This window comes from Colletotrichum phormii (assembly GCF_030913505.1).
Source record: "Colletotrichum phormii strain CBS 102054 chromosome Unknown BDP81scaffold_25, whole genome shotgun sequence".
Taxonomy (NCBI): Eukaryota; Fungi; Ascomycota; class Sordariomycetes; order Glomerellales; family Glomerellaceae; genus Colletotrichum; species Colletotrichum phormii.
In genome coordinates, this window is record NW_026851467.1 from 689,899 (window position 1) to 713,929 (window position 24,031).

At 51.1% G+C, this 24,031-nt stretch overlaps 12 protein-coding genes and 1 pseudogene across 13 annotated transcripts; 8 read left to right on the plus strand and 5 right to left on the minus strand.

Moving 5' to 3' along the window:
* Window positions 1-1,366: 1,366 nt before the first annotated feature.
* On the plus strand, window positions 1,367-2,701 carry BDP81DRAFT_330669 (uncharacterized protein; the record flags this gene model as incomplete). The annotated part of the gene is made up of 3 exons (XM_060585432.1): window positions 1,367-1,674; window positions 1,822-2,006; window positions 2,091-2,701. 3 exons carry the CDS (start codon window positions 1,367-1,369, stop codon window positions 2,699-2,701), a joined length of 1,104 nt encoding a protein of 367 aa, XP_060440324.1.
* Window positions 2,702-4,084: 1,383 nt separating this feature from the next.
* Window positions 4,085-6,249, plus strand: BDP81DRAFT_330656 (uncharacterized protein; the record flags this gene model as incomplete). The annotated part of the gene is made up of 2 exons (XM_060585431.1): window positions 4,085-5,195; window positions 5,252-6,249. The coding sequence occupies 2 exons, from the start codon at window positions 4,085-4,087 to the stop codon at window positions 6,247-6,249; spliced, it is 2,109 nt and encodes a 702-aa protein (XP_060440325.1).
* A 374-nt stretch (window positions 6,250-6,623) lies between these two features.
* BDP81DRAFT_330524 (RNA recognition domain-containing protein) lies at window positions 6,624-7,639 on the plus strand (the record flags this gene model as incomplete). Its single annotated transcript, XM_060585406.1, has 2 exons — window positions 6,624-7,195; window positions 7,264-7,639. The coding sequence occupies 2 exons, from the start codon at window positions 6,624-6,626 to the stop codon at window positions 7,637-7,639; spliced, it is 948 nt and encodes a 315-aa protein (XP_060440326.1).
* A 261-nt stretch (window positions 7,640-7,900) lies between these two features.
* On the plus strand, window positions 7,901-8,766 carry BDP81DRAFT_438282 (uncharacterized protein). The gene has a single exon (XM_060591308.1). The coding sequence runs from the start codon at window positions 8,110-8,112 to the stop codon at window positions 8,599-8,601; it is 492 nt and encodes a 163-aa protein (XP_060440327.1). The 5' UTR covers window positions 7,901-8,109; the 3' UTR covers window positions 8,602-8,766.
* A 436-nt stretch (window positions 8,767-9,202) lies between these two features.
* BDP81DRAFT_330608 (uncharacterized protein) lies at window positions 9,203-9,796 on the plus strand (the record flags this gene model as incomplete). The annotated part of the gene is made up of 1 exon (XM_060585417.1): window positions 9,203-9,796. The coding sequence occupies one exon, from the start codon at window positions 9,203-9,205 to the stop codon at window positions 9,794-9,796; it is 594 nt and encodes a 197-aa protein (XP_060440328.1).
* Window positions 9,797-10,955: 1,159 nt separating this feature from the next.
* On the plus strand, window positions 10,956-13,073 carry BDP81DRAFT_383460 (uncharacterized protein). Its single transcript, XM_060586932.1, has 4 exons — window positions 10,956-11,213; window positions 11,292-11,867; window positions 11,951-12,088; window positions 12,144-13,073. Exons 1-4 carry the CDS (start codon window positions 11,160-11,162, stop codon window positions 12,897-12,899), a joined length of 1,524 nt encoding a protein of 507 aa, XP_060440329.1. The 5' UTR covers window positions 10,956-11,159; the 3' UTR covers window positions 12,900-13,073.
* Window positions 13,074-13,109: 36 nt separating this feature from the next.
* BDP81DRAFT_453934 (uncharacterized protein) lies at window positions 13,110-14,338 on the minus strand (the record flags this gene model as incomplete). Its single annotated transcript, XM_060592882.1, has 3 exons — window positions 13,110-13,715; window positions 13,851-14,035; window positions 14,155-14,338. 3 exons carry the CDS (start codon window positions 14,336-14,338, stop codon window positions 13,110-13,112), a joined length of 975 nt encoding a protein of 324 aa, XP_060440330.1.
* On the plus strand, window positions 13,624-13,701 carry BDP81DRAFT_t312 (annotated as a pseudogene). Its single transcript has one exon. The product of its transcript is annotated as a tRNA-OTHER (tRNA).
* Window positions 14,339-14,636: 298 nt separating the features above from the next.
* On the minus strand, window positions 14,637-15,463 carry BDP81DRAFT_113722 (uncharacterized protein). Its single transcript, XM_060581508.1, has 2 exons — window positions 15,058-15,463; window positions 14,637-15,000 (listed from the first exon to the last, which is right to left on the minus strand). The coding sequence occupies exons 1-2, from the start codon at window positions 15,359-15,361 to the stop codon at window positions 14,786-14,788; spliced, it is 519 nt and encodes a 172-aa protein (XP_060440331.1). The 5' UTR covers window positions 15,362-15,463; the 3' UTR covers window positions 14,637-14,785.
* Window positions 15,464-15,658: 195 nt separating this feature from the next.
* Window positions 15,659-17,169, minus strand: BDP81DRAFT_438288 (uncharacterized protein). The gene is made up of 2 exons (XM_060591309.1): window positions 16,822-17,169; window positions 15,659-16,698 (listed from the first exon to the last, which is right to left on the minus strand). The coding sequence occupies exons 1-2, from the start codon at window positions 16,967-16,969 to the stop codon at window positions 15,794-15,796; spliced, it is 1,053 nt and encodes a 350-aa protein (XP_060440332.1). The 5' UTR covers window positions 16,970-17,169; the 3' UTR covers window positions 15,659-15,793.
* Window positions 17,170-17,720: 551 nt separating this feature from the next.
* BDP81DRAFT_438290 (uncharacterized protein) lies at window positions 17,721-19,034 on the plus strand. Its single transcript, XM_060591310.1, has one exon. It carries the CDS (start codon window positions 18,028-18,030, stop codon window positions 18,550-18,552), a length of 525 nt encoding a protein of 174 aa, XP_060440333.1. The 5' UTR covers window positions 17,721-18,027; the 3' UTR covers window positions 18,553-19,034.
* Window positions 18,719-21,405, minus strand: BDP81DRAFT_502080 (uncharacterized protein; the record flags this gene model as incomplete). Its single annotated transcript, XM_060595554.1, has 8 exons — window positions 18,719-19,382; window positions 19,443-19,473; window positions 19,528-19,684; window positions 19,747-20,151; window positions 20,203-20,506; window positions 20,568-21,004; window positions 21,271-21,294; window positions 21,355-21,405. 8 exons carry the CDS (start codon window positions 21,403-21,405, stop codon window positions 18,884-18,886), a joined length of 1,908 nt encoding a protein of 635 aa, XP_060440334.1. The 3' UTR covers window positions 18,719-18,883.
* Window positions 21,406-22,117: 712 nt separating this feature from the next.
* BDP81DRAFT_330693 (cytochrome P450) lies at window positions 22,118-23,121 on the minus strand (the record flags this gene model as incomplete). Its single annotated transcript, XM_060585437.1, has 2 exons — window positions 22,118-22,491; window positions 22,542-23,121. 2 exons carry the CDS (start codon window positions 23,119-23,121, stop codon window positions 22,118-22,120), a joined length of 954 nt encoding a protein of 317 aa, XP_060440335.1.
* Window positions 23,122-24,031: the final 910 nt, after the last annotated feature.

Genomic DNA, 24,031 nt, shown 5'->3' on the forward strand with positions numbered 1-24,031 from the left:
AGGGGCTCAGAGACGACATATTACCGTAAATCGCTTCCAACGTAACGTGGAGGGGAATTCGGTTGATTAACTCAAACTAGCGGCGGGGCGAAGTCCTGATTACGATGATCTCGCAAACCCGGCATTCTTCCCACCATTGTGATCTTTGGTCCTTGGATAAATCGGGTCTGCACAACAATATCTTAGAGTTATAATCCTGGATACTCTTCAACAGGCTGCCAAGCCCGTCTAACCCGGCCTTGGATCCTGGAGGAGGGGGACCATGATCAATACGTGTAATACGACTGTGGCGGCACTCACTAGTGTCGCTAACTTGCCGGCGGACCAACGGTCAACCCATCCCCGTTCTCTTCACGGTGAGCTTTTTTTGCTCCGATAAACCTCTAGCTCGGGGAGAACATTTGCAAAGTTCAGCGCCGCCCGCCGTCACTAGACTCAGTTCAGTGAAGGCAGTCTATGAAGTTGTCCGTATTGAGTTGGGGTTCGATCGGCTAAGAAATCGCTCCCGTCGTTGGTAGCCGTTGAGAACATCTGGGTGCAAGAAGAGCGTCACTGTCAAGCTGTCAAACTCAAACAAAACAAATTTCTATCAATATCGGCTGTCCAACTTGTCGACAACTCAAGACTTTTGGCGCTCCACACGTTCCCCCGGCATCTCTATATCCTGCAGCAATCTTCAGCGGCACAGCGGCACAGGCGAATCTGGGTCAAGACTCCAGACGTCTCCTCTCAGGCTCTCGAAAATCGGCCCTCCTCGGCTTCTAGAAGTCGACAGACCACACAGACTGAAGAGTACGTGCCGCACAGCAGCGAGGAAGAGCCCCACGGTGGATCATCGCAATCACACATCTTATGGAGATTCCTCAACAGCCGACGTGCATCCGAACCACCAGGGAAAGTTGGGGTTCGCAGCAACCAAACTCCGGAGGTCTCAAGCCCTGATCCTTTCATCTACAAGTAGGACCATCTTTTTTCTCTATTCTCTGCAAGGCTCTGGCCGCTCTGCAAGCATTGGCAAGGTCCCAGACTCCCCAGAGACTGGTCACGCCCGCAAACATTTCTGAGAATGGTATGATGGTCCTTTCACACAGCAGGTCAGTACCTCGGACAAGCTGGGATCGGGAGACTTTGCGTATCAAGCTAGCAAGGCCCCCTATTCTCCCCTACCTTAGTGCGATGAGTACGTACGTAGTAGACGGGAAACCAAGAAGATAATAATGTTCATGATCTGCCCCCGAATGCGCGCTCCTCTTCTCGAGAGGCTCCTTTTTTTGCGTCGTCTCTCTTTTTCGTCTCTTGTCTTGTCTTGTCTCCGTCCCGCCCCATCGTCTCGTCGACCCCCCGGAGCCTCGGACACTCGCTGGCCATGGACGACCCGACGCTGCTCATCCATTGGCTCTTTAGCTGCTTGGCCCTCCTCATCATGGTGGCTCGGCTGGTCTGGAAGAAGGTGCACATCTCCAGACAGGAATACAACCTGGGCGACTGGTTCACCGTCGCCGCCATCGTCTGCGCGCTGACGCGGCTCGGCCTCATCCACGTCGTCTTGACTTGGGGCACGAACAACGTCTCGGCGGCATATCGAAAGAATCACACCTTTACCGACGTGGAGATCTACAGGCGGGAGATCGGCAGCAAACTGTCCATTGTGAACCGGGTCTTTTACAACTCCTAGTCAGTGCCGCCCCCATTTGCATCAACGTGCACCCTCAACCACCCTGGGCTCAGCGCTCCTTTGGGCCATTTGGTCACAATGTGCATGCTGTTTGAGTCAGGAAGGTTATTAAACTTTTACGATCAATCATACTGACATCTACCAAGCCTCTGGCTACAGAAGCTCGTCCTGTTGGATGTCTATCGTCGACTCTTATTGAACCTTCGTTTCGAGAAGGTCACCATCTGGTCATTCTCCATCATCTTCTTCTGCACCTATGTCGCCTGCCAGGTGACGACGTTCAGCGAATGCAATCCATTCCACCTCTACTGGCAGGTTGTCCCTGACCCAGGTACGTGACTAGCCAATTCTCCGACATGCGAGACATGCCGATGGGATGGAACGAACTCTGATTATTGATCATCAACCCTTGCAGGCGCATGTTCAAAGGCACAGTTGCAACTCGTCGTCGTCGGCGTGCTCAACATCGTCACCGACTTTATGCTGCTCGTACTGCCGCTTCCCCTGGTCTTCTCCTTGAAGACCCCATGGCAACGCAAGATCCAGCTGTACGCCCTCTTCACGCTCGGCGTCTTCATCATCGCCATCACCGTTATTCGACTACCGATCAACATTACGAACAAGGACAGCCAAATCAACCGAACGACTTGGGCCAGCACTGAACTGCTCACCGCCGCGATCGTCGTCAACGCACCGACACTGTACGGACTCTGGAACAAGAGGAGGCAAGCAAAGTCATCGTCAAAATCTCATGGTGGAACTTCGGGACTTCACTATTATGGTCGAGGGACCAATGTGTCGACCCATCTGTCCACAGTCCGGCGCGGAAATGCAGAGGAGGAGGCTTATGCCATGAACACAAGGCGGAAGCTGGGCCCAATGGAGGGAATCATGCAAACAAAAGAGGTGATTGTGTCGGAATTCAGGCAAGACGCAGATCACAAGGCCGGGCCCTACGAGCATCTTCCTGATGATGTGGAGAACGCATCAAATCATTCGAGTCAGCATGGGATATTGAAGAGCTAACGAAGCGTAATTTTTCTTTTAAAATATAAGTAGCAAGAACATGAATTAAAACACATAATGACGCTCAAGGCCCCAAGTATTTCAGACAAGTGAACATTTCCTGCCTATTTCCCAGATCGCAAAGGCCGAGTTCCGATTAGCAAGCACTTGATGCCCTCTTCCGAGTTGGCTGATGTGTCGCCAGGATGCTGCTGCCGGAGATGCTTTAGTTTTCATTCCAAAGGCAGGGCCCCCGTCATCCCGCATAATACTATGCACAGACTCCCTTATATCCCGAAAGCATCAGACGAACCTGTCGCCAGGGTTCAACCCTTCAACTTGACAACACTGTACTTAACCCCAAACCACCAATCTCAAAAGAATGGAAGGCACCTGAATGCTCTCTTCCAACGTCATTTTCATCTTCGCAAGTTGACCGAAATCAAGGGGTTAGCAGAGAATGCATGCATTGGACCTTGGGTACAGTGGGTCGATCGGGATTGTGCTCGGCCAGCTTCTGAGTCAGAAATCAGAGATGGATTATGACGTCTAGAGTGCGCCAAAAGGTTGGTCAGGCAGAAATCAGTAGGCAAATCTACACGCAAGGACCTATGAGACTCGCAGGAGCTGTATTTTCCGTGGAGAAAAGAGGCTCTGCGCAGCCTGCTTGAAGCCGAAGAGTGGTGTTGGTGAGAAATGACAACCTCCAGCTTCTCCAATTGAACACTGCCCAATGGTTGAGACATGATGACGCACCTGTATCAATGGGCAGAATTATTGGTTGTACGGCAAGTTTCTGACAGCAGAAGGCCACCAATTGCGCAGTTTCTAGTTGTTGCTTATCAGGCAGGCTACGCAGGCCGCAGAACCCGGACATCCGTAGTGTCTCTTTCAGTCTCTTTTGGGCTGCGCCATGGGCCGAGCTGGACCTCATGATGCGCATTTCCAGGGATGCCGCATAAGCGGCCTCAGCTGCAGCCGCGATCCTCTGAGACGGGGCGAACCGATGCAAAATCAGCAATTGCGGCAGTTCACAAAGGCCTCATTCTCAACTTTCCTCTTTAGTCTTCTTAATCTGCTTACTTATGTCCCGTTCTCGACGAGAAATTCAACTCGATCGAAGCAATGGCGTTCTAAGTTACACCTTCACCAACTTTTGGTCTAAGACACTTGACGGCTAGTCGCCGCCGCCCACGTGCTCACAACTCCGGCGCCGGCTTGTCCACTTGCGACCCACTTCTGCCGGTGATCAACGGAATCTTCCTCGGCGGGGTAGCATCGATTCCATCTCGTCCTCAGTCCCAGCTGTATGGGACACAGTTCTTGGCATAGACCTCGGACTTTGATGCTCTCAGTCGCATTCGTAATCTTCTACGGTGTTCCACCGAGTGAGAATCTGTCAGGATGGCCGACAGCAATACCAGTAATAGCCCGAGCGACAGCAGCAACAGCAATGGCAATGCTAACGGAGGGAGCGACACAGTCGTTGCGATTGTCGCCCTCGTCGTCTCCGTAGTCGCACTCTTTGCAGCGACTTTACAAATCATGCAAGCGATCTTCGCGTCGGCTAAAGGACTTCCGAATTGCACCGACGACGTGATGGGAGGATGGGCGAAAGGCACGACGAAACGGGCAAAGTTTAAGGAGCTGCGTCTCGAGGTCAGGTTCGAGGCGCCAATCATTTTTCTATCCCCTCCAAAGAACATGAACAAGCCTGAAAAGGGGGACATATGGGCTGTAGAAGGTACCGAGGAAAGTTGTACCAAGAACCGACTCGACTATAAGAAAATATTTCCAGACCCTGGATTGGCTAATGGATCCAACAACGAAAAACCGTCTAAGCCTACCGAAAAGGTCCATACTGTCAATAATGAGCTGGCAACATGGGTCTATCTTTTGATCGCTGTGGAAAGAATGGAGAAAGATTCCAAGGAATGGGAGTTCAAAAAGCTCCAGGGAGAATGGTTGCCAAGTTCCATCATCCCGGACCTGCCTGAGCCGACTTTGGCCGTGAAAGTACAGGCAAAGAAAAGAAGTTTCGATGCCAACCCCTCCATAAAGAAGCCATACGCTACCTCTACGATCTCCCACCTGGTCGAGCTTGCAGCGATACTTGGGCTCTACTGGAGAGTCTTTGACCGAGACAATAATCAGTACCGCGCAGAAGGAAACGGCTATAGTCTGACCGGCTCACGTGTGTCTGACTCGGGTGTCGTCTTTGTCTTTGAGAAAACCGGCCCAACTGTGTTTGAGGAGCGACGGGTGATTCCGACATCTGAAGTGAAGGAGCTCTGTTTTGGGCGAGTGCCAACTTTTTATCGAGATAAGAATGACCCGGACGAAGACTTGGAGTGGCAGAGGGAGTTCAAGACGTCCTCAGAAACTGGCACCAAGGTCGAAATTCTTCAACTGAGCAGCCGCGATGCCATTGCGGAGACTTTGACCCAGATAGGGTGTAACGGCAAAACCACGCTCTTCTATAAGGAAGGGAAGAAAGACAGACATCTTTTCTCTGGTATGTGATCAGTCTATCGGACCATTCTGAGCGTGTTCGGCTAACTTCCTGAACAGTAACGTTCGAAGTGATTGGCATGCTCGCACGAGTTTTGCACATTGAAGGGAGATGTTTTCGTTTCCTGCCCAATCCCACCATCTTCCCGTGGGACAGAGAATCGTTATCCCTGCAGCGCCTGCTTATCGCCTTTAGCGGACTGTTAATGAATCATCTTACGGTTGTCGAGGAAGAGGCCGAGACTGTTGTCGACGAGAGGGTCGAAGCCGCCGTTGATGATATCAGAGCGCTTTCTGAGTCGGCGGAGGAGATGAGCAATGACTTTGACGAGAATCCGCCTTTAACGAGCAAAAGAATGAGTCTTTTACACAAGGCTATCGAGTTGGCAGACAACAGTTTGAAGAAACGAGACCAGGGGATCGTGCTCGACGTGTTACGTCGCCACCTTCAGGAAGTGCTAGCAGCTATCAACAGCCCAGAGAAGAAGGGAAAAGAAAACATTTCGTTTCGGGACCTGCTTGGTATTCCTCTGGAGATGAGGGAGCAAAGATTCATGGAGACATACTTTGAGTGCATACTATGGCGTGTAGTGCCTACCAACTCTGCCAAGAGGGGCAAACGAGACGACGAGGTCGTCTCGAGGGCCATACACGACGACACCGAGAAACGGAGATCGCGCTTGGGCAACGGCTCACCCCAAGCTGGCAGCGCAGTTCCCCCATCGCCGTTTGGACTCAATCCTGGAGAGTCTCTTACCAAGGCTCTCGACGACTCGACGCCGACACCGGGCATCAGCAGGGTCAAGACGTGGCCTCATCGGATCGAGACTGAGCAGCTGAACGATCTACCGGAACCCCCGCAGCCCAGCAGGTTGGCAGATTTACCGCAGTGGGAAACGATAGTGCCCAAGCATGTTGAGATGCAACGTTTGGCAATTTGGTATACGCTCGTTTTCAGGATGATTTGCTGGTTGATGTTGCATGATTTCGACAAGAAGGATGTGCAGATGCCCAAAAGTGAGTTGATTGGGAACAGACAGCCCGTGTTCATCCTTTGAGCTGGGTTGTGAAAGAACCGAGAGTGTTTAAGGCGCACGTTGTTGGGTTGAAATTTGATACCATGACTCTTTAATGCAATTATGGGTAATGAGGACCTTGTAGTTCAAGAGCGTTTTATGATACTATTCAAACATTGTTCGCAGACCAATGGGACGACCAAGTATCATAAGCTTTCTGTGCCGGCGAACCCTAGGCGCAAAAACGCGAATTACCCCACTGTGAATTTGGCTCCTGCCCCTCACTAGGGTCCAACTCAACCTCTCAAACTCTGATCTTTCACATCGCTCCCAACGACACGTGGTCGACAAACATAAAGGCTGTGAAGTAGTCGCGTCAACCCTCGTTTCCCTTTTGGATCTCACATTTTGATACCATGGCCTCACCATCGGAGCAGCCCGCCGCCCTGGAAGAGGGTCGGCGCATCTACCTGGGCAACCTGCTCTACAGCGTCCAACCCGCCGAGATCGAGGATATGCTGAAGGATAACGGCTATGAAGGCTACGAAAAGATTCATATCTCGATGGATCCGGTCTCAGCTCGGAACCCCGGGTATTGCTTCGTCGATTTCGCTGAGCGCGAGGACGCTGAGCGGGCACTATCCTCCCTTGATGCGCGCCTCCGTGGTAGACCACTGAAGGTCGGCCCTTGCGAGCCCAAGAAGCAGAACCGGAGCCGATGGCAAAGCGACAGAGAACCTGCTTTCAACAGGTGGGGAGATTGGTCCGGATCGCGGGGTGAAGGCGGCGATGAGGCCGGCAGATCGCCGGCGCGCACTGGCAGGAACGGCGGCATTGAGAGTGGACCGTATGGCGCCATCAAGCACTTTGACGAGGTCGCCGCGACGGAGGGAGACGGTCGGAGGCTCTATGTTGGAGGACTGGGCCCGATGGTTGATCAGGCACAACACCAGGATGAGATGCAGGAGATTCTGGGGGGCCACAAGTCGTAAGGGACCCTTCGCTAGTGATGATTCACTTCCTTACGCAGCACCTAATCTGACCCCAACGATATAGACTAGCAATCAGCAAGCGCATCACTCCTCATGAGTCTACTAGGGCCAAGGGTGGTGAACACCACTACTGCTTTGTTGATTTCGCGACAGCTGAGGAGGCCGATGTAGCAAAGAACGCGCTGGACCGCAAGGTTTGGGGAACCGGCCGACTGCGTGTCAATGTTGCTCGCGCCATGCCCGACAAGCTCAAGGACCGTACGACGCCCGCAGAAATACAAAATGAGAAGGATAACGGTGAGCGCTCGGCTTGGCGGAAGCCCAGATACGACAACTCGAACCGCGAGAACCGCGAGAACCGCGAGAACAGCACGAGATCTTCTCAACCACTCAGATCAGCAGCATCGGGCAACTGGCGGCAAAAGGAGCCTTCGACCTGAGATTAACTGTTGGGCGATACTCTTATTGATGGGCTGCATTCAGTCGGATGAAGAAATGTTGGTCGTGGTTCATGAAAAGCCAAGGATGCACGCCGGATGAGTCAACGGCGGGCTGGGCAGGTTCGTGAGATTTGCATAGCCACCGTGAGCACACTCCGACATGCGGGGGGGATTATACAACCTTAACCTAAAATATTGTCAAGTCATTAGCAGACCCTTAGATTCACTTTCAAAAGCAGATGGAGTCTTCTAATTGAACTACTTGCATTGCACCAGCAACCCGAACTTCTTCGCGATCCTCTTTTGCCCAGCAGTCTGCCTGACACCAAGCAGCCGAAATCTGAAAAGATGGAGAATCTGAACCTATACGGCAATACAAGCAGCGATCTGACGAGACATCCCGTGATAGGCATCTTGTAGAGCTTGAAGACAACCCTGAGCAACCGTCTATTGTCTTGCTGGGAGATTCCATGATTGAACGCATGATCACAACTGGCTTATCTCCCAGCTTCGACCAATGGCCTTCTGCGACGATGATCAGCGATGAAACCATGGCTCAGCACCAACTTCAAACCCCTTCGGCCAGCCCTGGACGCTTACAAGGCGTCTTCAACGCTGGCTTGGGCGGCGACAAGTTCGAAAACGTCATCTATCGACTCACCAGCTCATCAGAGCCCTCGAGGCCCATTGGCGGTCTACTGGAAACCCATCGGAACCGTACTGTCAAGTTATGGGTGTTGCATGTGGGCACAAACAACCTGCACCCCAAGCGCGGAATGAGGGAACCCGACATGGCGCTACTTCACTTGATTGTCGAGGCTTTACTCGAGATGGGTGGGAAGATGCTTCTCGTCGGGCTCTTCAGGAGGAAGGACATCAAGGATGAGCTGGTTGAGAAAGCGAATGTGAATTACCTCGAGCTTGTTCGAGAGTTCCAAAAAAAAAAAGATCAGGCCGGATAGAGTTCTTGGCGCCACCCTCAGTTGATATGGTTGAGTGTTTGGCAGACCACGTCCATCTGAACGAGAGGGGTTATAAAATCTGGTCCAGGGTTCTGTTTAGAGCAGTCACGAATGCTATGAAGTAATGAGCTTCGAAATGCAATACTTCAATCACCCCCATCATTACGTTGTTAGAATTACAGTTCTATATAAAAATACTTCGTACTGTAGGTCAGCGTCCATGGAATTGTGGCTAACATTGAGTTTGGGCCCCAAGGTTCTTGAGGTTCCACGGATATCTTTGACAAAATCCACCACTTCGACTTTGAGCTTTTAGTCTTCATGAGAAGTTTCGGAGATAGTTGCAGAGGAGATGGTATTATCAGACTGTTTCCTCCCTGGAATTCCTGCCCTCCAGGATTTGGATTACACCTTGTCAAATTCGTTCCTTGAACTTGTCAAAAGTTAAATACACCACGACGTTTTCATGGAACCATTCACCTCCAGTCTCACCAAGTTCAGAGCAAGCAAGAAACAAATGCATCCAAATCAGACGACCCGCCTACCTAAACCCATTTTAGGTCTTGAAAAGATATTGGCTAGATCCAAACAAAATGACCCAATGACTGAGAAGGCGCCAACTACCTCCGAAATCAAAGTCGCAGTAGCAGCATATAGCATCCAGCGTCGCGTACTCGAAACGCTTTATCGCACGCTCCTGGCTGAGCTACGGCAAGCTCACGACACTGAACTCGAAAACTTCAAAGATGATCTCCGCCTCCAAGCAGTCATATCACACACCACACGCAGCTTGTCTAGCCAAACTTTAACAACCAGTAGCACTGGGAAATCTGCCACTTCAGATGAAGGAAGGCTCTCTAAGAGCGGGCGAATCCGCCGGAGAATGGAGATTACGACATTTGAACTGCTCCAAGCAAAAGAAAGAAGAACAGCAGGAAAGCATCGCAAGGAAGAGATTCATGGACTGAGGAAGGAGCACGGAGATATAGTCATCCCTGAAAAGAATGGGGGTATCGCAGAAGCCAACTGCCTCAGAGAGATCAACACAATTTTGGTCAACTGGGGCCTCACAAACATCGAATTCGCAGGAAAAACTCATAGATGGGAGGATGACTTGGAGGATATGGTCGAGTATTACGTCCAGCGCGAACAAGAAGAGAGTAAACGGCAGCGAGAGGCGCGTTCGGTGTATTAGACCGAACACGAAAGTCTATCGGCGAGCACTCGGCCGAGAAGGCTCTACACCACACCGGAGTTGTCATCAGCATTAATGATGGTATTTCTGAATCAATTACATGAGATCTTGTCATCAGCGATCATCGTCCTCACGCGTTCTGATACCTCGTCGAACCAAGGGTCGTCCCAAACCGTGCCTGAACCGTGTTCCACCTCGAACGCGTGAAGTAGGCAATGAGCGTTCATCTCCGAGCTCTTCTGACGTGTCTCAGTCATTGTCATCTCTAAACGGCCCTTTCATATCTGGCTTGCCAAGTGAATGGTTCCCAAAATGTCTGATGTGCGTGTTCCAGGAGTTTGGGTGACCTCAAGAGTCAAAGGACGTCAAAGAAGGTGTGATTGATCCACTCTAGTCGACGGGTCTCGAACTCAGCGAGAAATATGGCGGCTAGTGCAATAGAGAAATGAACTCATTGAGAGTTTCGGGACGAATGCTATTTCTGGCAGGCCGAGGCTACAGTTTCCTTGATATCCAGGGGCTCGAGGCTTTACCGATCTGCCCGATCTTTCGGGACGAAAGAGCTTGGGTCCTAAGAGAGTCTTCGGTAGCCGCCCAGCCAACCCCCTTTAACGCTGCGTGAGAGTCTTGGAGCAGCCCTCATGTCACACAGTCTCATCAACAATGGGAAGTCCAACGCGTTGTAAAGCTTAAATGAACCTCAGAAGCCTGTGAAATACCATCCATGCGACAAGAATCCCGCCATTGACCGTCCGGAAGACAATGATTTAGGTTTCGGCGCTTTGACCACGTCATCAAACACGATTTAGTCCTATTCCAAAGCTTCCGGGTTCAATGGGTGCCAGCTGGTAGACTTTTCAAGCTTGAGGTGTGAGAAATTCCCACAAATGACTCGACGCCACCACCATCACCTCAGTCTGCCTTGACGCTTTCGTCACTGGGCCAGTCACCCAGTTTCTCATACGAGTATCCCATCTCGTTGCGCGTTGGAACCCTTCGTTGAAAATTTAATCGTCCAGAGGTGGCCCCCGCACGACTAGTACCTGGGACCAGAGAACAGCTAGCCTCAATACCTAGACGCCAGGCCGCGCCCTAATTAGCTGTGTTTTCTTCATTCTCAGCCAACGACCAGCAGTGATCATCAGTTCACAAAAGGTCAAAGAAGCCGCGTTCCCGAAGAAGCCGCGTTCCCGAAGAAGCCGTCGCCGTCGTCGGTATCCCACGAGCTCCCCTCATCAAATCATGTCCGATTGAGCTCACCGCAGAGCTGGCTTAACTTTCCATCTTTTACGCAGAAGTGGTGGGGGGTCGGGATCACACCAGGGGGTTCATCGCTCACAGAGGACCGGAGCCGACGGATACGATGGGATGTCGGCCGTCAGCGAGCTGCTTCGCCTGCAAGGCGCGCAAAGTCAAAGTACTGAGACTCCAAAAGCCCATGAATTACTTCCAAAGTTGGTTATTGAAGTGAATTGAGTCTAACGCAAGCCGCCAGTGCGATCTTCAGAAACCTTCGTGTAACCGCTGTACGAGTCTCGGGAGGGCGTGTCCGGGGTATGCGGATCCGTGGGCCGTTGTACACCGTCAGCAAAATGCGTCGGCAGCTCATCAAGTGCAAGTCCGCGTCGCCAAACGACTCAAAGAAAGAGGCACATTTGGCTCAAAGTCGTCAATCCTGGAGGCAGATGAGGAGGGAACCTCACCAGACTCAGTTGAGGAAGAGGAGATTCGGAGGAGGCCGGCGGCCGTGCCGAAGGCCTTTCGTATCGATTCCGAGCTCGTCTCCTTGAACCACTTTTACTCCAACTATGCCTCCGGAGGTGAGGTCGCTTTGTTTGACCTCTTCCCCGGCATCAAATCGTCGGATGCCTCATCGCCTGTCTTGCAAGGGGCTCTCAAAGCTACGGCACTAGCCAGCTCCTCTCTGCAGATGTGCCAGGCAGGCTTGATGGTTCAAGCGCGGCAACACTATGGCAAAGCGATCAGCAAGATTGGCGGCGCACTGAAGGATAACTCGACAGCGCAAGACGACTCAGTTGTAGTCGCATTACTCACCCTCGGCCTCTTTGAGGTAAGTGACTTGAGACAGGCTGGCGGGTGACACCTTTGAATACCATGGGAACCTACTGGTATACGGTGCTGAGACAATTTTAGGCAATAGCACCAGACACATCACCAAGAAAGATAACATCACATTGTCGAGGTTCTCTCGCACTTCTCAGGTATCGGGCCGAACAGGGCGTCGCTACTTCGCTTGACAAGGGCCTACTCGCATTTGTCGTTCACCTAGGGGTAAGTCTTATTGTACCACCAAGCCAGCTCTGGCTCCTTTACTAAGCTACCCCAGATGCTGGAAATATTCATCGGCCAAGAAGGCCGATCACCAGTCTTGGTGGGCTTGAAACAAGCAGCGTGGGCGAAAGGCGGCATGGTAGAACCGCTGCTCGTTCGAGCCATTGACTACAAAAACATGGTCCAGCACGTGTTATCATCGCCAGACATCGGACGGGCATCCGTCGGCCATGTAACAGAAGTCTTTCAGACGGGTATCGACATCATACGCGATCTCGAAGCGGCTGCGAACTACAGAATCTTATCGCCCGGACCGCGAAACAAACCCGGGCCAGATGGCGCCGTTGACGAGAATCTCAACTCGTTCAACCATTTACTGGGCCGCAAGTCGGACGCGAGCGATGCGATAGCAAAGGGACTCTACCTCACGATCCGGCTCCATCTCATCGAGTACATTCTAAGCTTATCCATTGCTCTCGGAGAACCCACGCGCGAGGAATTGAAAACGCTTGTCAACCTCCCTCATGGACTGACGGCGATGGAGCAAGTTTGCGAGCAGATCCGTATTGTATTCGGATTCGACGGCAGAGACTCTGCCTGTACCGTACAAGGTGTTGGTTTCAATGCCTGGTGTATGTTCTGGCCCATGATAGCGGTGCTCAAATCTGCCTTTGCGGATAAAGATACGAAGATGTGGATCATGGACAAGTGCATGGCGGTTAGCCAGGCGTCAGGCTTTGGTATGGCGATGTATCAACAGGGTTGGTTCGAAACAGATGGCGCCAAGGATGAGATGGTCATCACGGAGTAGAATTTGGACACATGACTCCTGCCGGACTGGCATTGGAGTCGGGGTACCTCGCGTTGAGGCCGTCGGCGAGCCGCGAACCTATATTTGATGATCCCAATATCAACACTTGCGTAGGTCTGAATGACACAGGTAAAAGCAAGTAAATAAAAAAGCACACGACGATATTCCACTACGAACGCCTTGCATGTCTTTGGGAATTGATTCGATTACCTACACGCGGTACACGATATCAGGAGGTCTCTCATAAATGATGTACCACAGATGAGGGATCCTCTGAAAGGTAGACGGGCCGACTTCACTCACTGCCAAACTCATCCAGCCAACGTTCTCCTCAGTGCATCCCTCAAGTTCCGGAAAGCTGAAATGGTCTTCGATGACATTGTCTCCATGGTAATCCTCCAGTCGCGCGGGTTTCCAGTCGGTGCTCACCAGGTTGATGTGCCTGCGGATGTACAGGTTGGCTTCAGCCGGCGGCAACTCCTTGTAGACGACACTGCGCAGCGATATCTCGTCTACTTGGACGAAATATTCATCGTACATCGTGTTGTCAGAACTGCTTTCTAGGCCGGGTGGGTTGGGCTCTCGGGGCGGGGTTTCTGATGAATCCCTCGGTGGTGCTGATTGCTTCACCCACTCGCGGAAGTGAGCACGCAACTTTGCCGTAGAAGCGCCATCGAATTGTTGCTTGTCTTCCAAGAATGTCCATTTCATCTTATCGAGGATTTCCGGCGTGGTGTAGTGGCATACACCTGGCAAGGCCTCTGGAGCCCAGAGGTCGCTGGTTCGATTCCAGCCGCCGGCAACTGCTTTAACTACCTGTGGGAAGGGTAGGGCAGAGCCCAATGCGGGGCCTAGGACCCTTTCCGGGCCCTCGCCAGGGTTTTCTCATATCCACACCCTCCGACCAAGAAAAAGTGGATATGCGGCGAGTACACGTCGTCAACCAAGTACTGGGGCAGGAATGGTCTTGTACAAATCAGAACATGTACGAGGGGCCTGTTTCGGCAGGCCGCCCTCTCCAGACATATCCGGCCTTAAGCCGCAAAAATTCAAGAATGGAACTGGGGCACCAGCGGGAACCAGGGACAGATAGAACGCATAGTAGCCATAAGGCACGATTTGGAGGACGATTTGAACTGTATCTAGCAATAGTTATAGGGCGACGGCTCTCCACGCCATATACCCTTCGGGAGGTCGGCCGCAAGGGCGGCTGCGCCCTTGCCGCCACGGCGTTAAATATAACAAACAAACAAACAATTATCGAGGATTTCCGGATATTCGTAGAACTCGCTGTGTTTTCGGGATGTGTCATTGATGATGCCTCTGAAGCGAGCCCAAGCGTCATCGTCGTCGTAGGTACACCGGTAGAATACCCATCCCCATTTGCCAAAGTCCTGGGTTTCGTCCCTGATCAGCTCAGACTCGCAGGGTACATCCATTTTGGGCTTTGAGCCTTTCGCGTCGCTTGCTGTGCAGCGGTAGCTGCCAGGGGCTGGAGAGGAGTGGCCAATGGGCAGGAATCGCCGATGAGGGTGAGGAGCCTTGTTTCTAAAGGCGAACTGTGATCCTACTTGAACAGAATGGAGCATTCGGGCTCAGGAAGGGCCTGGGGAGAAAGCTCATCATGCGAACGTCGTCACGAGAAAGGTGAGATTCTCTGAGATTGAGGTGTGCTGTTAGGTGTTGGTTCCCTCGATCCAAGCCCCTTCTGAGACGCAGGGGCGCGGCGTCTGAAGGCACTCGTTGCCTTGGCGCCAACCCCTGCCATACATGCGCCTCGTTCATTGAAGATGGTTCTGGCATCGGGACATGCTCATCGTCGCAAAAGAAACGCAGATGAGCGATGCGTTCGTTGTAACGAATGCGAGAAGCTTCTCATAGCTTTCTTACCAGTACACCTTTTCAGGCGGGCGTTGGTAGAAGGCATACCAAATGCTGGCATCGCCGCCAATACTCCCAAGCCATACTTCATACCAATCGGAACCCATTGTCTCGATAGACACCTTCATCCATCCGACGTTCTCTTCCCCACACCCCATAATAAGCTCATGAGCGTTCTCGAAGGCATCAATCTCATCTTGGTCTGTATGTCGTAGCACATCTGTCCATTCCCTCAGCGGTTTCCAGTAGGCGTCGATAAAGTTGATGTGGCTCTCACAGTCGAGATCGTAGTTAGGCGGTTGAGGCGCCTCGAACACGATGCTCCGGAGGGACTCTAGGTCTACCTCGAAGAAGTACACGTATCGAGGAACACCACAGCCTTGCATCCAATATCCGAGCCCTGCGTTTATATCCTTCGCCCTTGGGTTCTCCGACTGGAATACTTCCAGGGACCAGTTGCGAAAATGAGATCGAAGTTGGCGTTTGGAGGCCCCATCGAACAAGGATTTGTCGTCAACAAAAGTTAGCCCGAGGTTCTTTGCTATGCCTGGTGCGTCCGAGTTTGCGAGGTTGAGGCGCATACGGTAGTTGATGGTCTCTTTACAACGTTCCCAAGCTTCATCGTCCTGTTTGTTGGCCGAAATTGATGCTGGAGCGAGGAGTAACACCGGCGACTAATCCCCCACCTCTCGAAGTTGAATCGAATCAAGGACCGCATGAGTGATTGCAGGGGATTTGGACATGTAGCTGGCAAGATTGCTCTAGTGCGCGGTGCTTCGGGCGTAGTGAGATCAATGCCACCCGGCCCTCGCCTCACCAGCTTGCCGAAGGTCGGATCATTTGCAAGCGCCTCGCAGATGGTCAAATACTGGTCGGTCACCTTGTCTCATTCCACCTGATTTTTAACTACTGTCAATGGCACGGCTAACTCACAGGCACCTGGTCTAAAAGCGTCAATCAATCGTGGAACATGGCGTTGATGCAGTTGAGGCCACGGGGGCTAACTCGTGTCTTTATATTCTCACCCTCAGTCTCTTCTCGCCTCGTTTTGCTCTCCAAAAGTTAGACGATCTGATCATCTCCTCACACCCTTCGAGGATCCACCGCCACTTCTCGACAAAGTCCTGCGTGACTTCCCAGCTATTGGGATCCCATGGTTCTCCCCACAGAATCATGCCTCCTTGTCCAGATGGCGCATCTCCGTCACCGATCATATCTAGACACAGCGCCTCATCATCCCAGTCATCCCCGGCCTTGATCAAGTTGTCCCGCATCCTCGGTAGGGGGAGGAAGTCGAGCCAGGGATGGTGTACTCGTGTCAGCTGCGTCTCCGTTGGCTTCAAAAAGTACGGGACATTCCATGCGGTGTTGACATTGTACACGGGATCGCTTCCAAATGGGGATACGCAGTCATCGTCACAGATCATGGGCATGGTAATACCCAGCGTCTTCATGTTCTCCATCAGACCGCGGAACAAATTGAACTGCACAAGTGGTATCAGTAAATCCGACATTGGATCCGGGCTCGGGCTCCTTCGACTCTGATGCGCGTGCTGTAGGAACAGCTGGTATAAGTCGTCCAGGTCCTCGTCTCGAAGGTCTGCCATTTGTCGCGGCCGCCCAATGTATGTCAAGGCCATCAACGTCGTGTTCTTAGCGCACGTCCGCTCGCCCCTTTTCGACTTGTACAGGCCCGGCCGAGACATTTCTATCGTCACGTAGGTCGTCGTGCCATCATCATTGGCCACGGTGGCGGCCGGTAATGCCGCCGCCCACTTCGAGCTTGCTACGAGAGCGCCGGAGGACGGCGGCGACGAGTTGGTGGACGAGGAAGAGGACGAGGGTTTCCTGGCGTCCGTACCAGACTGTCGGGTTTTCGCCTGGCGCTGCTGTTGCTTTTCAGCCTTTCTTCGTTGTCCTGTCGCAAAAGATAGACGAGTAAGCACATGTCACTGGACGAGATGTGGTCGAAAATTCCATCAAACGATGGGCAATCAAAGGCGGGCGTAAGCAGGTTGCATGAGGTGGGTGCGCGGCTTACTCCACGTTCGCTGATTGAGCCTGTTCTGGATCTTCCTCCTCTCCGCAGGGCTCGTCTTGCCCTTCCAATTGTCCTCGCCAGATACCACTGTTCGTATCGCAGGCTGAATCAGGCTTGATAGAGGTGGTAGTGTCGTCGATTCGGCCATTTTGATCTACTTCATGTGCTTTTCGCCGTGATGATTCTTTCGTGATGGAGAATTTCTGACAGAATGAACAGAGAAGAAGGGACACACTGGAGGGAGGGTAACCCGACAGAGCGTGGAGCGTAAGGCGGGGACCTAAAGTCCGGCGTTAGCTCCCGAACAAAGGGAGCGTCCTTTAGGTAAAGGCGCAATCTAAGGAGGATTTAGACTAGTATGAGTCGGATAAAGGGTGCTGCTGCTGACACTAGTGACGTCAAATTGAGGATGTTTCTCGAGGATTAGCTATTGCCCCCAGCGGTGTTCTCTGGGTGACATGACTTGCCAGCTTTTGCCCGTTTGGCGGGCTGTTTTGCTCCTCATTTTTACTTTTGTTATACGGATAACTTACTTGCCCTTCGTTGACCCTTTATCTTACTCGGAGAGTGAGAGTATCTCGTTGCATGCAAAGAGCAGGTGAAAGCGCACATAACCTTTAACAGCAAACTATCCGTACTCCCATCGCCAAAGCATCTTGCTGCGGAAAATGCGTATTCATGATCATTTGATTAGTGGGACCAGTACTCTGTACTTCGTACACGTGGAACGCTGGCTCTTTTCTGTGCTAGCTTCCCTCCGGCGGTGGTCTTGGTGAATAAGCTGGGGGCTGAAAGAGTCTGGTATGGGAAACCAAAAGGCTGCATCCTGTGCTTTCTTTTGCGTCCTTGGAACGTGTCATTCACCCAAGTCTCAACCAATGAAGGCCTATTCAAGAAACACTGGCTTCTCTGCTGTGATGGCAGCAAGGGTCTTCTGTTGGCGCTATCGAGGAGCTGAATTTAGGGGTTGAGATGGACGGCGCGCCGATCTTTTCGCACTTGTTCAGAGCATTCTGCATAATTTCAATGCACAGCACAAGGTCGTGACAAGCAACCTGTCTGCCTGGAGACTATGGATGCAATCAAGTAGCATTGAAATGTGTCTATGGTATAATAGAGATCTTTCAAGTTTTTCTGCCGTTCAGCTTTCGATACCCTATAGGAGAAAATTGGTAGGATAAGAAAGAATTGATCAACAACTCAACCATGGAGGCTATTGCGAGTCGCAAGAGAATCAATCCCTCCAAAGACGCCGCCCCAAATGCGCTAGCAGGCAAGGTGGCTCTAGTGATGGGCTCTTCATCCGGCATTGGGGCTGCCATTGTTAGAGAACTCTCAGCTCGAGGGGCTTCCGTGGTCATCAACTACGGCTGGCCCGATTTGGAACGCACTGTGAATGATCCTTGGAAAAGCCTGAAAAGCCCCTGGATTGCCGTGGAAGGAGACATATCGACCACGAGTGGCCCCTCTCATCTTGTGCAAGCCGCCGTCGACAAGTTTGGGAAACTCGACATCATCGTCAACAATGCAGCCAAAGCAACGCTCGCCAAAGTGGAGGACACAAACGTCGACTTGTGGGATGCGTCGATGACCACCAATGTCCGTGGGCCATTCCTGGAGTGTCAGGCGGCATTGCCACATCTCCCAACCAAGTCGGAGGGTGGCGGCGGCAGGATAATCAACATCACTTCTGCTGTATCGACAGATCCTGAGGTTCAACAATTGGCATAAGCAACTAGCAAGGGTGCGATTGCGACTCTGACCCGTTGTCTAGCCAAAGAGCTACCGCCAACTTACGGGTGTACCGTCAACGCAGTGTCTCCTGGTATCATCAAATCGCCACAGTTTCTTGGAGAACTGCAGAGAACGGGCGGCGCCTTTTTGAGGCAGATTTTCGATGCCAGGACCCCGGTAGATGATTGGATCGGATTATCTGAAGATGTTGCTTTCGCTGTTGCGTTCCTGGCAGAAGAGAGAGCCAGCTGGATCAATGGTACCAGTTTGAATGTATCAGGAGGGATGTTTCTTGATTGATCTTAGCCTTTACAGTTGTGTCTCAAGTTTACTGTATAGACCAATTGCCATCTATCCACCCTATAGATGGCTGTGTGCTATACAACTCTGCTAGTAACTCGTTCTCCTCCAGAGTGCTCAAGTCGGGAAATGTGATTCCGCTGACCACATGATCCCCTGCTGCCGGGATGGATAGAGCGTCCTGTATCAAAGATGTGAATGACCCTATCTCAGGAGGACCCGAAAGCCCTTGAGACATCCTATTATGGTGTAATTGCGACCCAGTCCTATGTGGTGATGAACCTCTTGTTTCTGGGAGCGCCGGAGATGTGGCATCAATTGACTTGTTCCTATCGAAGATAGGGGTGCAAAGTTTAACGAACTCCTCAAATAACTTTTGGACTCCCATCAAAGCTGGATTATGGCCAGCAAACTCCTGGAGGCTTGTTGTAATCTGCGTGATCAAGCGGTAGTCTTGAAGACTCGAGGTGTTGACGGTGTGTGTGAAGATGACGAAGAAGGGATAAACAGGATATAACAAAATGAGCCTACACAATGAGTGTTTAGCCACAGCACTTAAGCGAAGGAAATTTAATAGAGATACTCACCACGACACCGAAACCCGAAATAAGTGAAAGTCTACCAAGGTTTTGGCGAGGCTCAACATCTCTGAAAGAGAACTAAGCGACGTACGAGCGTAGCCGAGCAATTGCTGATATAAACCGGCATCATCCAGAAGATACGGGTGGAGCTTAACGATAGATGTCATAACGGAATGATAGACGAAATCAACGCCCATCCACTCCGCCTGAAGACATTTTTCTTTGGTATGCAAAGGCTGCTTTTGACCCTATTCCGAGTCAGCAAAAGTTACCCTCATAGTTGATGGTCTTGGCTAATTACCTCTCTTACTGTTTCTTTAATCTTCCACATCTTGCCTTGTAATGTTTGGACAGTTTCGACATTTTCCATTGTTTTCTTGGTCTTCGCGTGGTGTACAACATCTGACTGAACCTCAGCCAGCTGTAAAAAGACTTGAATGAGTGAGGTGTATGGCTTTTCTGCATCAGTGGGCACCAGCTCCGTGGGGTTCATGTCAAACCTGGGCAGAGAGAGGCAGCGGTTCATACTCAGAGCAAGCGCTCTATCAAACATGTAGCAGATCGATAAAGTATACCGAGTTTCTCGAAGCTCATGGATAGCCATGGTCTGGGAGCTGATTCTGCGAGGTCCACCCAAGGCCATGCATATTCTCGATGCTGATGCACTCAGCTGCCAGCACATCTCCAATTTCCCCGAGAGTAACATAAACATGGCCTAGACGTCTTAGTATCGCATGGTTAGCAGAGGGAGTTGCGCTCTACTTACACCGGACAGCAGGGCTTGAAGCAGTGGCAAGCTTGGCTGGTCTAGAACGCCTATGCGGCATAAGACTGCCCGTAAGTTCTTCTCATACTTCTGTCGTCTCAATATAAGATGCTGTGCCATTACAGAGCCTGTGGTTTGAAAGCTGGAAGCTCCCAAATACATCCAGACAAAGAAGTTGACGTTCACGATGTAGTGAACACGTGCCGCACCATTGACAGACTGTTCAATCAGTCCAAGAGCTTGACGTTCTAGTATCTCTTCGGAAATGACAGACCCGATGTCCATAGTGAAAGCCTGGCCAACACTTTGTCATGGACTTTATTTTCCATCAGCACTATTTCCCAGCGAACATGCAAATGCCTTACTTACTAGAGAGTATCAGATAAAGACTCTCGGCTGTCGGGTAAGATGTTTCGCTAAAGACATCAAAAGATTCTCCAGTGTCCTCTTCAAATGCCCCAACGCTTGGTTGCTGAGACGCCTGGTTTGCAAACGCTAAAGCTGCTCTGAGAACTTCTCGTTTTCCTGCATCTAGCCCCATGCGTGACTCCAACTCCGATCCAATATGACTATGAGCTTGTGCAGCAGCTGGCCCGGTTTCAGTGGTGGAAGAACATGTTGACTTTTGCTTGCTGTTCTGGGAAGCAGGAGCTCCCTCCGGTTTATTTTCCTCGCCGTCAATTCTTGGCTCTGAGCGTTCTTGGTGAATTTCAGAGTGGCCTTCCAAGACTTGGCGAGGAGTAGTTTGTGAGTTGCGGGGTGTTATTCTTGACAATGGAGGGTTTCTCCAAGTCGATGTAGTCTCAGATGGGTTATGTCTACACCATGTTCATGTGTCAATTGGTGTATTCGTCCATCAAATTGAACCTCTTCGTATCTCGTGCGAAGATTCAAAACTCGCCTCACATAAGCTGCATGTCTGATTGTTCTCTTGGGCCGTCTGCGCAAACAGTCCACAGTGGCCGCCAAACAATTGGCACAAGGATCCTCTCTATCACACTTGATCTTTCCAGCAATCAGTACGCAATCTGAATGGCAAACTTTGTTACGAATCCAGCAAGTGCTTACCTTCTTTTCGAAGCAAAAGTCACACTAGGCCTTGATCAGTATCCATTACTCTCTCAATCATAGCGGAAAGATGGGACCACTCACGGCGCGATTCCTCGGCGCAGCATCGTCAGTCGTCCCGATTTGATAGGCCATGCTCTGCCATGCAGCAAATCAAGTGTATTGTAGCAGTGCTGACCATGAATCTACGGAGTTGTTTCGAATTCGGAATATTGTGTCCGAAAGGGGTGCGAACCGGGCGAAATCATGGCGAAAGGATGGGTGCACGAGTAGGGCAGTCTGGCCGGAAGTCAGTAGTTGAAACCAACCACTCAAGCACCCGGACGGACTTCGGACGGAGATCTCCAGCTAATTGAAGCGGTCATTCATCGAAATAGTTCTGATCTGAGTGGACCACGGCGACGGGATTCTCGGAAACGTAGGGTTCGGCAACCGATTCCGGTGGGATTTGCAATAATAACGCCTAGTCCGCGGATGTCGCACTTGCACTGATTCAAGACTAAACTGTCATGAATAATGTCAAGTGCAACTCCGTTGGAACTGCACATCGATCCGTGATAAGAATACCGCGAGCAATTGTAGGGCCTAGTCATATGAAGGGCTTACACGAAGTAAGGCATCTATCAGTTGCTTCACGGTCGTTGGAATCGAAATCAGATGATTCTGATTCCATTATTTGGGGCTCTGCTCTCCGGCAAAGGCAGATATGTTTAAGTTCTACTCTCTGAGATGCCCGTTTTCATCGATATCCTCTCGCCGAATCCTCTTCATGAGGACCGGGTTGACAGGATCAGGAAAAACCTGCTGAATCTTAGTCTTTGCCCGTGTGGCCTTGATAGATGAGATGTCATACCTGATTCTCGAAACGGACATGCGAATGTCTGCCTTGGCCATCCGGGTTCTTGATGTCGTAGTTCATCAGGATGAATGCAACGATCAGCTTGATCTCAATGTCGGCCAGGAATCGGCCAGGACATGCCGTCTTGCCTAGCCCCCAGCCCAACATATCCTTACGAGTGCTGACGTAGTGATGCTTTCCGCCATCTTTGTCATCTTCCTGGCGCAATTTCAAGAATGTGAAGCCGTCGAACTCGGCAGCGTTGTCGAAGAATTCGCTATCACGGTGGATGGCGAACGTTGGAAACTCGAGCTTCGTTCCACTAGGGATGAAGGTGCCGTCGGAAAGAGTGACATCCTGGGTAACCCGTCTCTGCAGAGTTGCTTTGACATCGTTAACTACACTCAGGGCACATGATTGATGGCTGACGTACTCAAGTTCGGCGAGCTCAAACGGTGAGTCTCGCGAATGAAACTGTCCAACTTGTGCATGTCCCACAAAGCTGCTTTTGAAAATTCTCCATCAAACTTGACTAAAGTGTGAATGATTTCCTTTCTCAACTCTGGGACATAAGTCGGATGCGCAGAAAGCTCAAATAGCGTCTGAGTGAGGACGGCTGAAGTGGTGTGTATTCTCCCGACAGCAAGATTCAGTTGCTCCTTGAGATGCATGTCGATGACCGCGGAAGAAGTGCCTGGTGCTTTGCGAGACATATGGTAGAGCACACTCGTCGGTTGAGGCTCCGGTACTCCGTTCTCCTCACGCTCTTCTACTTTGCGAATTGCGTCGACAACTATCGACCTCTCAAGGTTGAGTTGCCTCTGCACCTCAGCGTATCCTGGCACGAATCGGTGAACGAGCGGCCTCAGCATCGGGTGCCAGAACTTCAAAGCATGCGCGTGTGTTACCCCTGCGTGTAGATACTTGGTGGTGAGAGTAACCCAAGTCTCGTTGTGAGGGGCGTCGCTATCAATCATGACTCTTGCCGTAAGTATGCCAAGCATACGAAGCATTTTCGGATAGATGTTGACCGGAGTCCATTCTATCGGTATTAGATTTAGCCAAATTTGGCTGCAGCCTGCAAGTCGATCAGGCTGATTGGATAGAATGTATACATGACATACCTTCAGACTTGGGAACTTCAAGCGCGTTGGGGATATAACCGTCAATAAGTGAAATGAAGTCCGGAATGAACATGGCTGGAAAAAGCCGAAATTAGTACTGCATAGGAAGAATCTTGAAGGGAATACTGACGAAGATGAGGTGTTATTTCCCGCTTGAAAGTAGACAGTGCAAATTGCTTCAACCCGCCCATGTACGTGTAGTCAATCAGTAAGTCCTAGACTCTTTAGCATGGCATATCTGGCTTTCAGTCCCTCTCTTGAACTTACTTCGTCAAGGGAATTCTGGAAGCTAAGCCCTGGTTTTTTCGAGATCTCGTCCACATGTTGATGCGGAAAGACGAGTTTGATACCTGACATAAGGTGTCAGCACACATACTTGAGGAGTGTTGTGGCAAACTGCTCGTACCATCTGCGGTATCTACGCCAAATATTCTGTCTTTGAACTAATGTACTTATTTAGTCCGGAATAATTAGCTCAAAGCATGAAGCTGCGTACCTTTTCATATCCTCTCTGCACAATACCGGGAGCATTGAAGGTGTATTGGCCTTTCCGTTGTTTCGGGTCTTTCACTTCGAATCCGACCAAGGGGATTCCAGATAGCTTGGAGACTGATCGGCGATAGGCGAGCACAGCAGCAACACCGCAGAGGAGAGCCCAGGCCCATATAGTTGACAACATGGCTCGAGTTTGCGGCAATAATTGTGTGCCCCAATGAATTAAATGTCGACGAAGGAATACATTCAAGTTTCTCTGGTATCACTCCCTTTGCCCATTAAGTACATCGGAAAAGACGGCCTC

Excerpts from the sequence above, each read along its gene's own strand:
- BDP81DRAFT_383460 (XM_060586932.1), top strand. The coding sequence starts at position 11,160 with ATGGGATGTCGGCCGTCAGCGAGCTGCTTCGCCTGCAAGGCGCGCAAA. Across the intron at positions 11,868-11,950 it reads TCACCCTCGGCCTCTTTGAG|GCAATAGCACCAGACACATC; the intron begins GTAAGTGACTTG and ends AGACAATTTTAG. Across the intron at positions 12,089-12,143 it reads CATTTGTCGTTCACCTAGGG|ATGCTGGAAATATTCATCGG; the intron begins GTAAGTCTTATT and ends AAGCTACCCCAG.
- BDP81DRAFT_113722 (XM_060581508.1), bottom strand. The coding sequence starts at position 15,361 with ATGCGCCTCAACCTCGCAAACTCGGACGCACCAGGCATAGCAAAGAAC. Across the intron at positions 15,001-15,057 it reads GCCTAACTACGATCTCGACT|ATGTGCTACGACATACAGAC; the intron begins GTGAGAGCCACA and ends GGGAATGGACAG.
- BDP81DRAFT_438290 (XM_060591310.1), top strand. The coding sequence starts at position 18,028 with ATGGAGGCTATTGCGAGTCGCAAGAGAATCAATCCCTCCAAAGACGCC.
- BDP81DRAFT_438288 (XM_060591309.1), bottom strand. The coding sequence starts at position 16,969 with ATGGCCGAATCGACGACACTACCACCTCTATCAAGCCTGATTCAGCCT. Across the intron at positions 16,699-16,821 it reads GCTCAATCAGCGAACGTGGA|GACAACGAAGAAAGGCTGAA; the intron begins GTAAGCCGCGCA and ends CTTTTGCGACAG.
- BDP81DRAFT_438282 (XM_060591308.1), top strand. The coding sequence starts at position 8,110 with ATGATTGAACGCATGATCACAACTGGCTTATCTCCCAGCTTCGACCAA.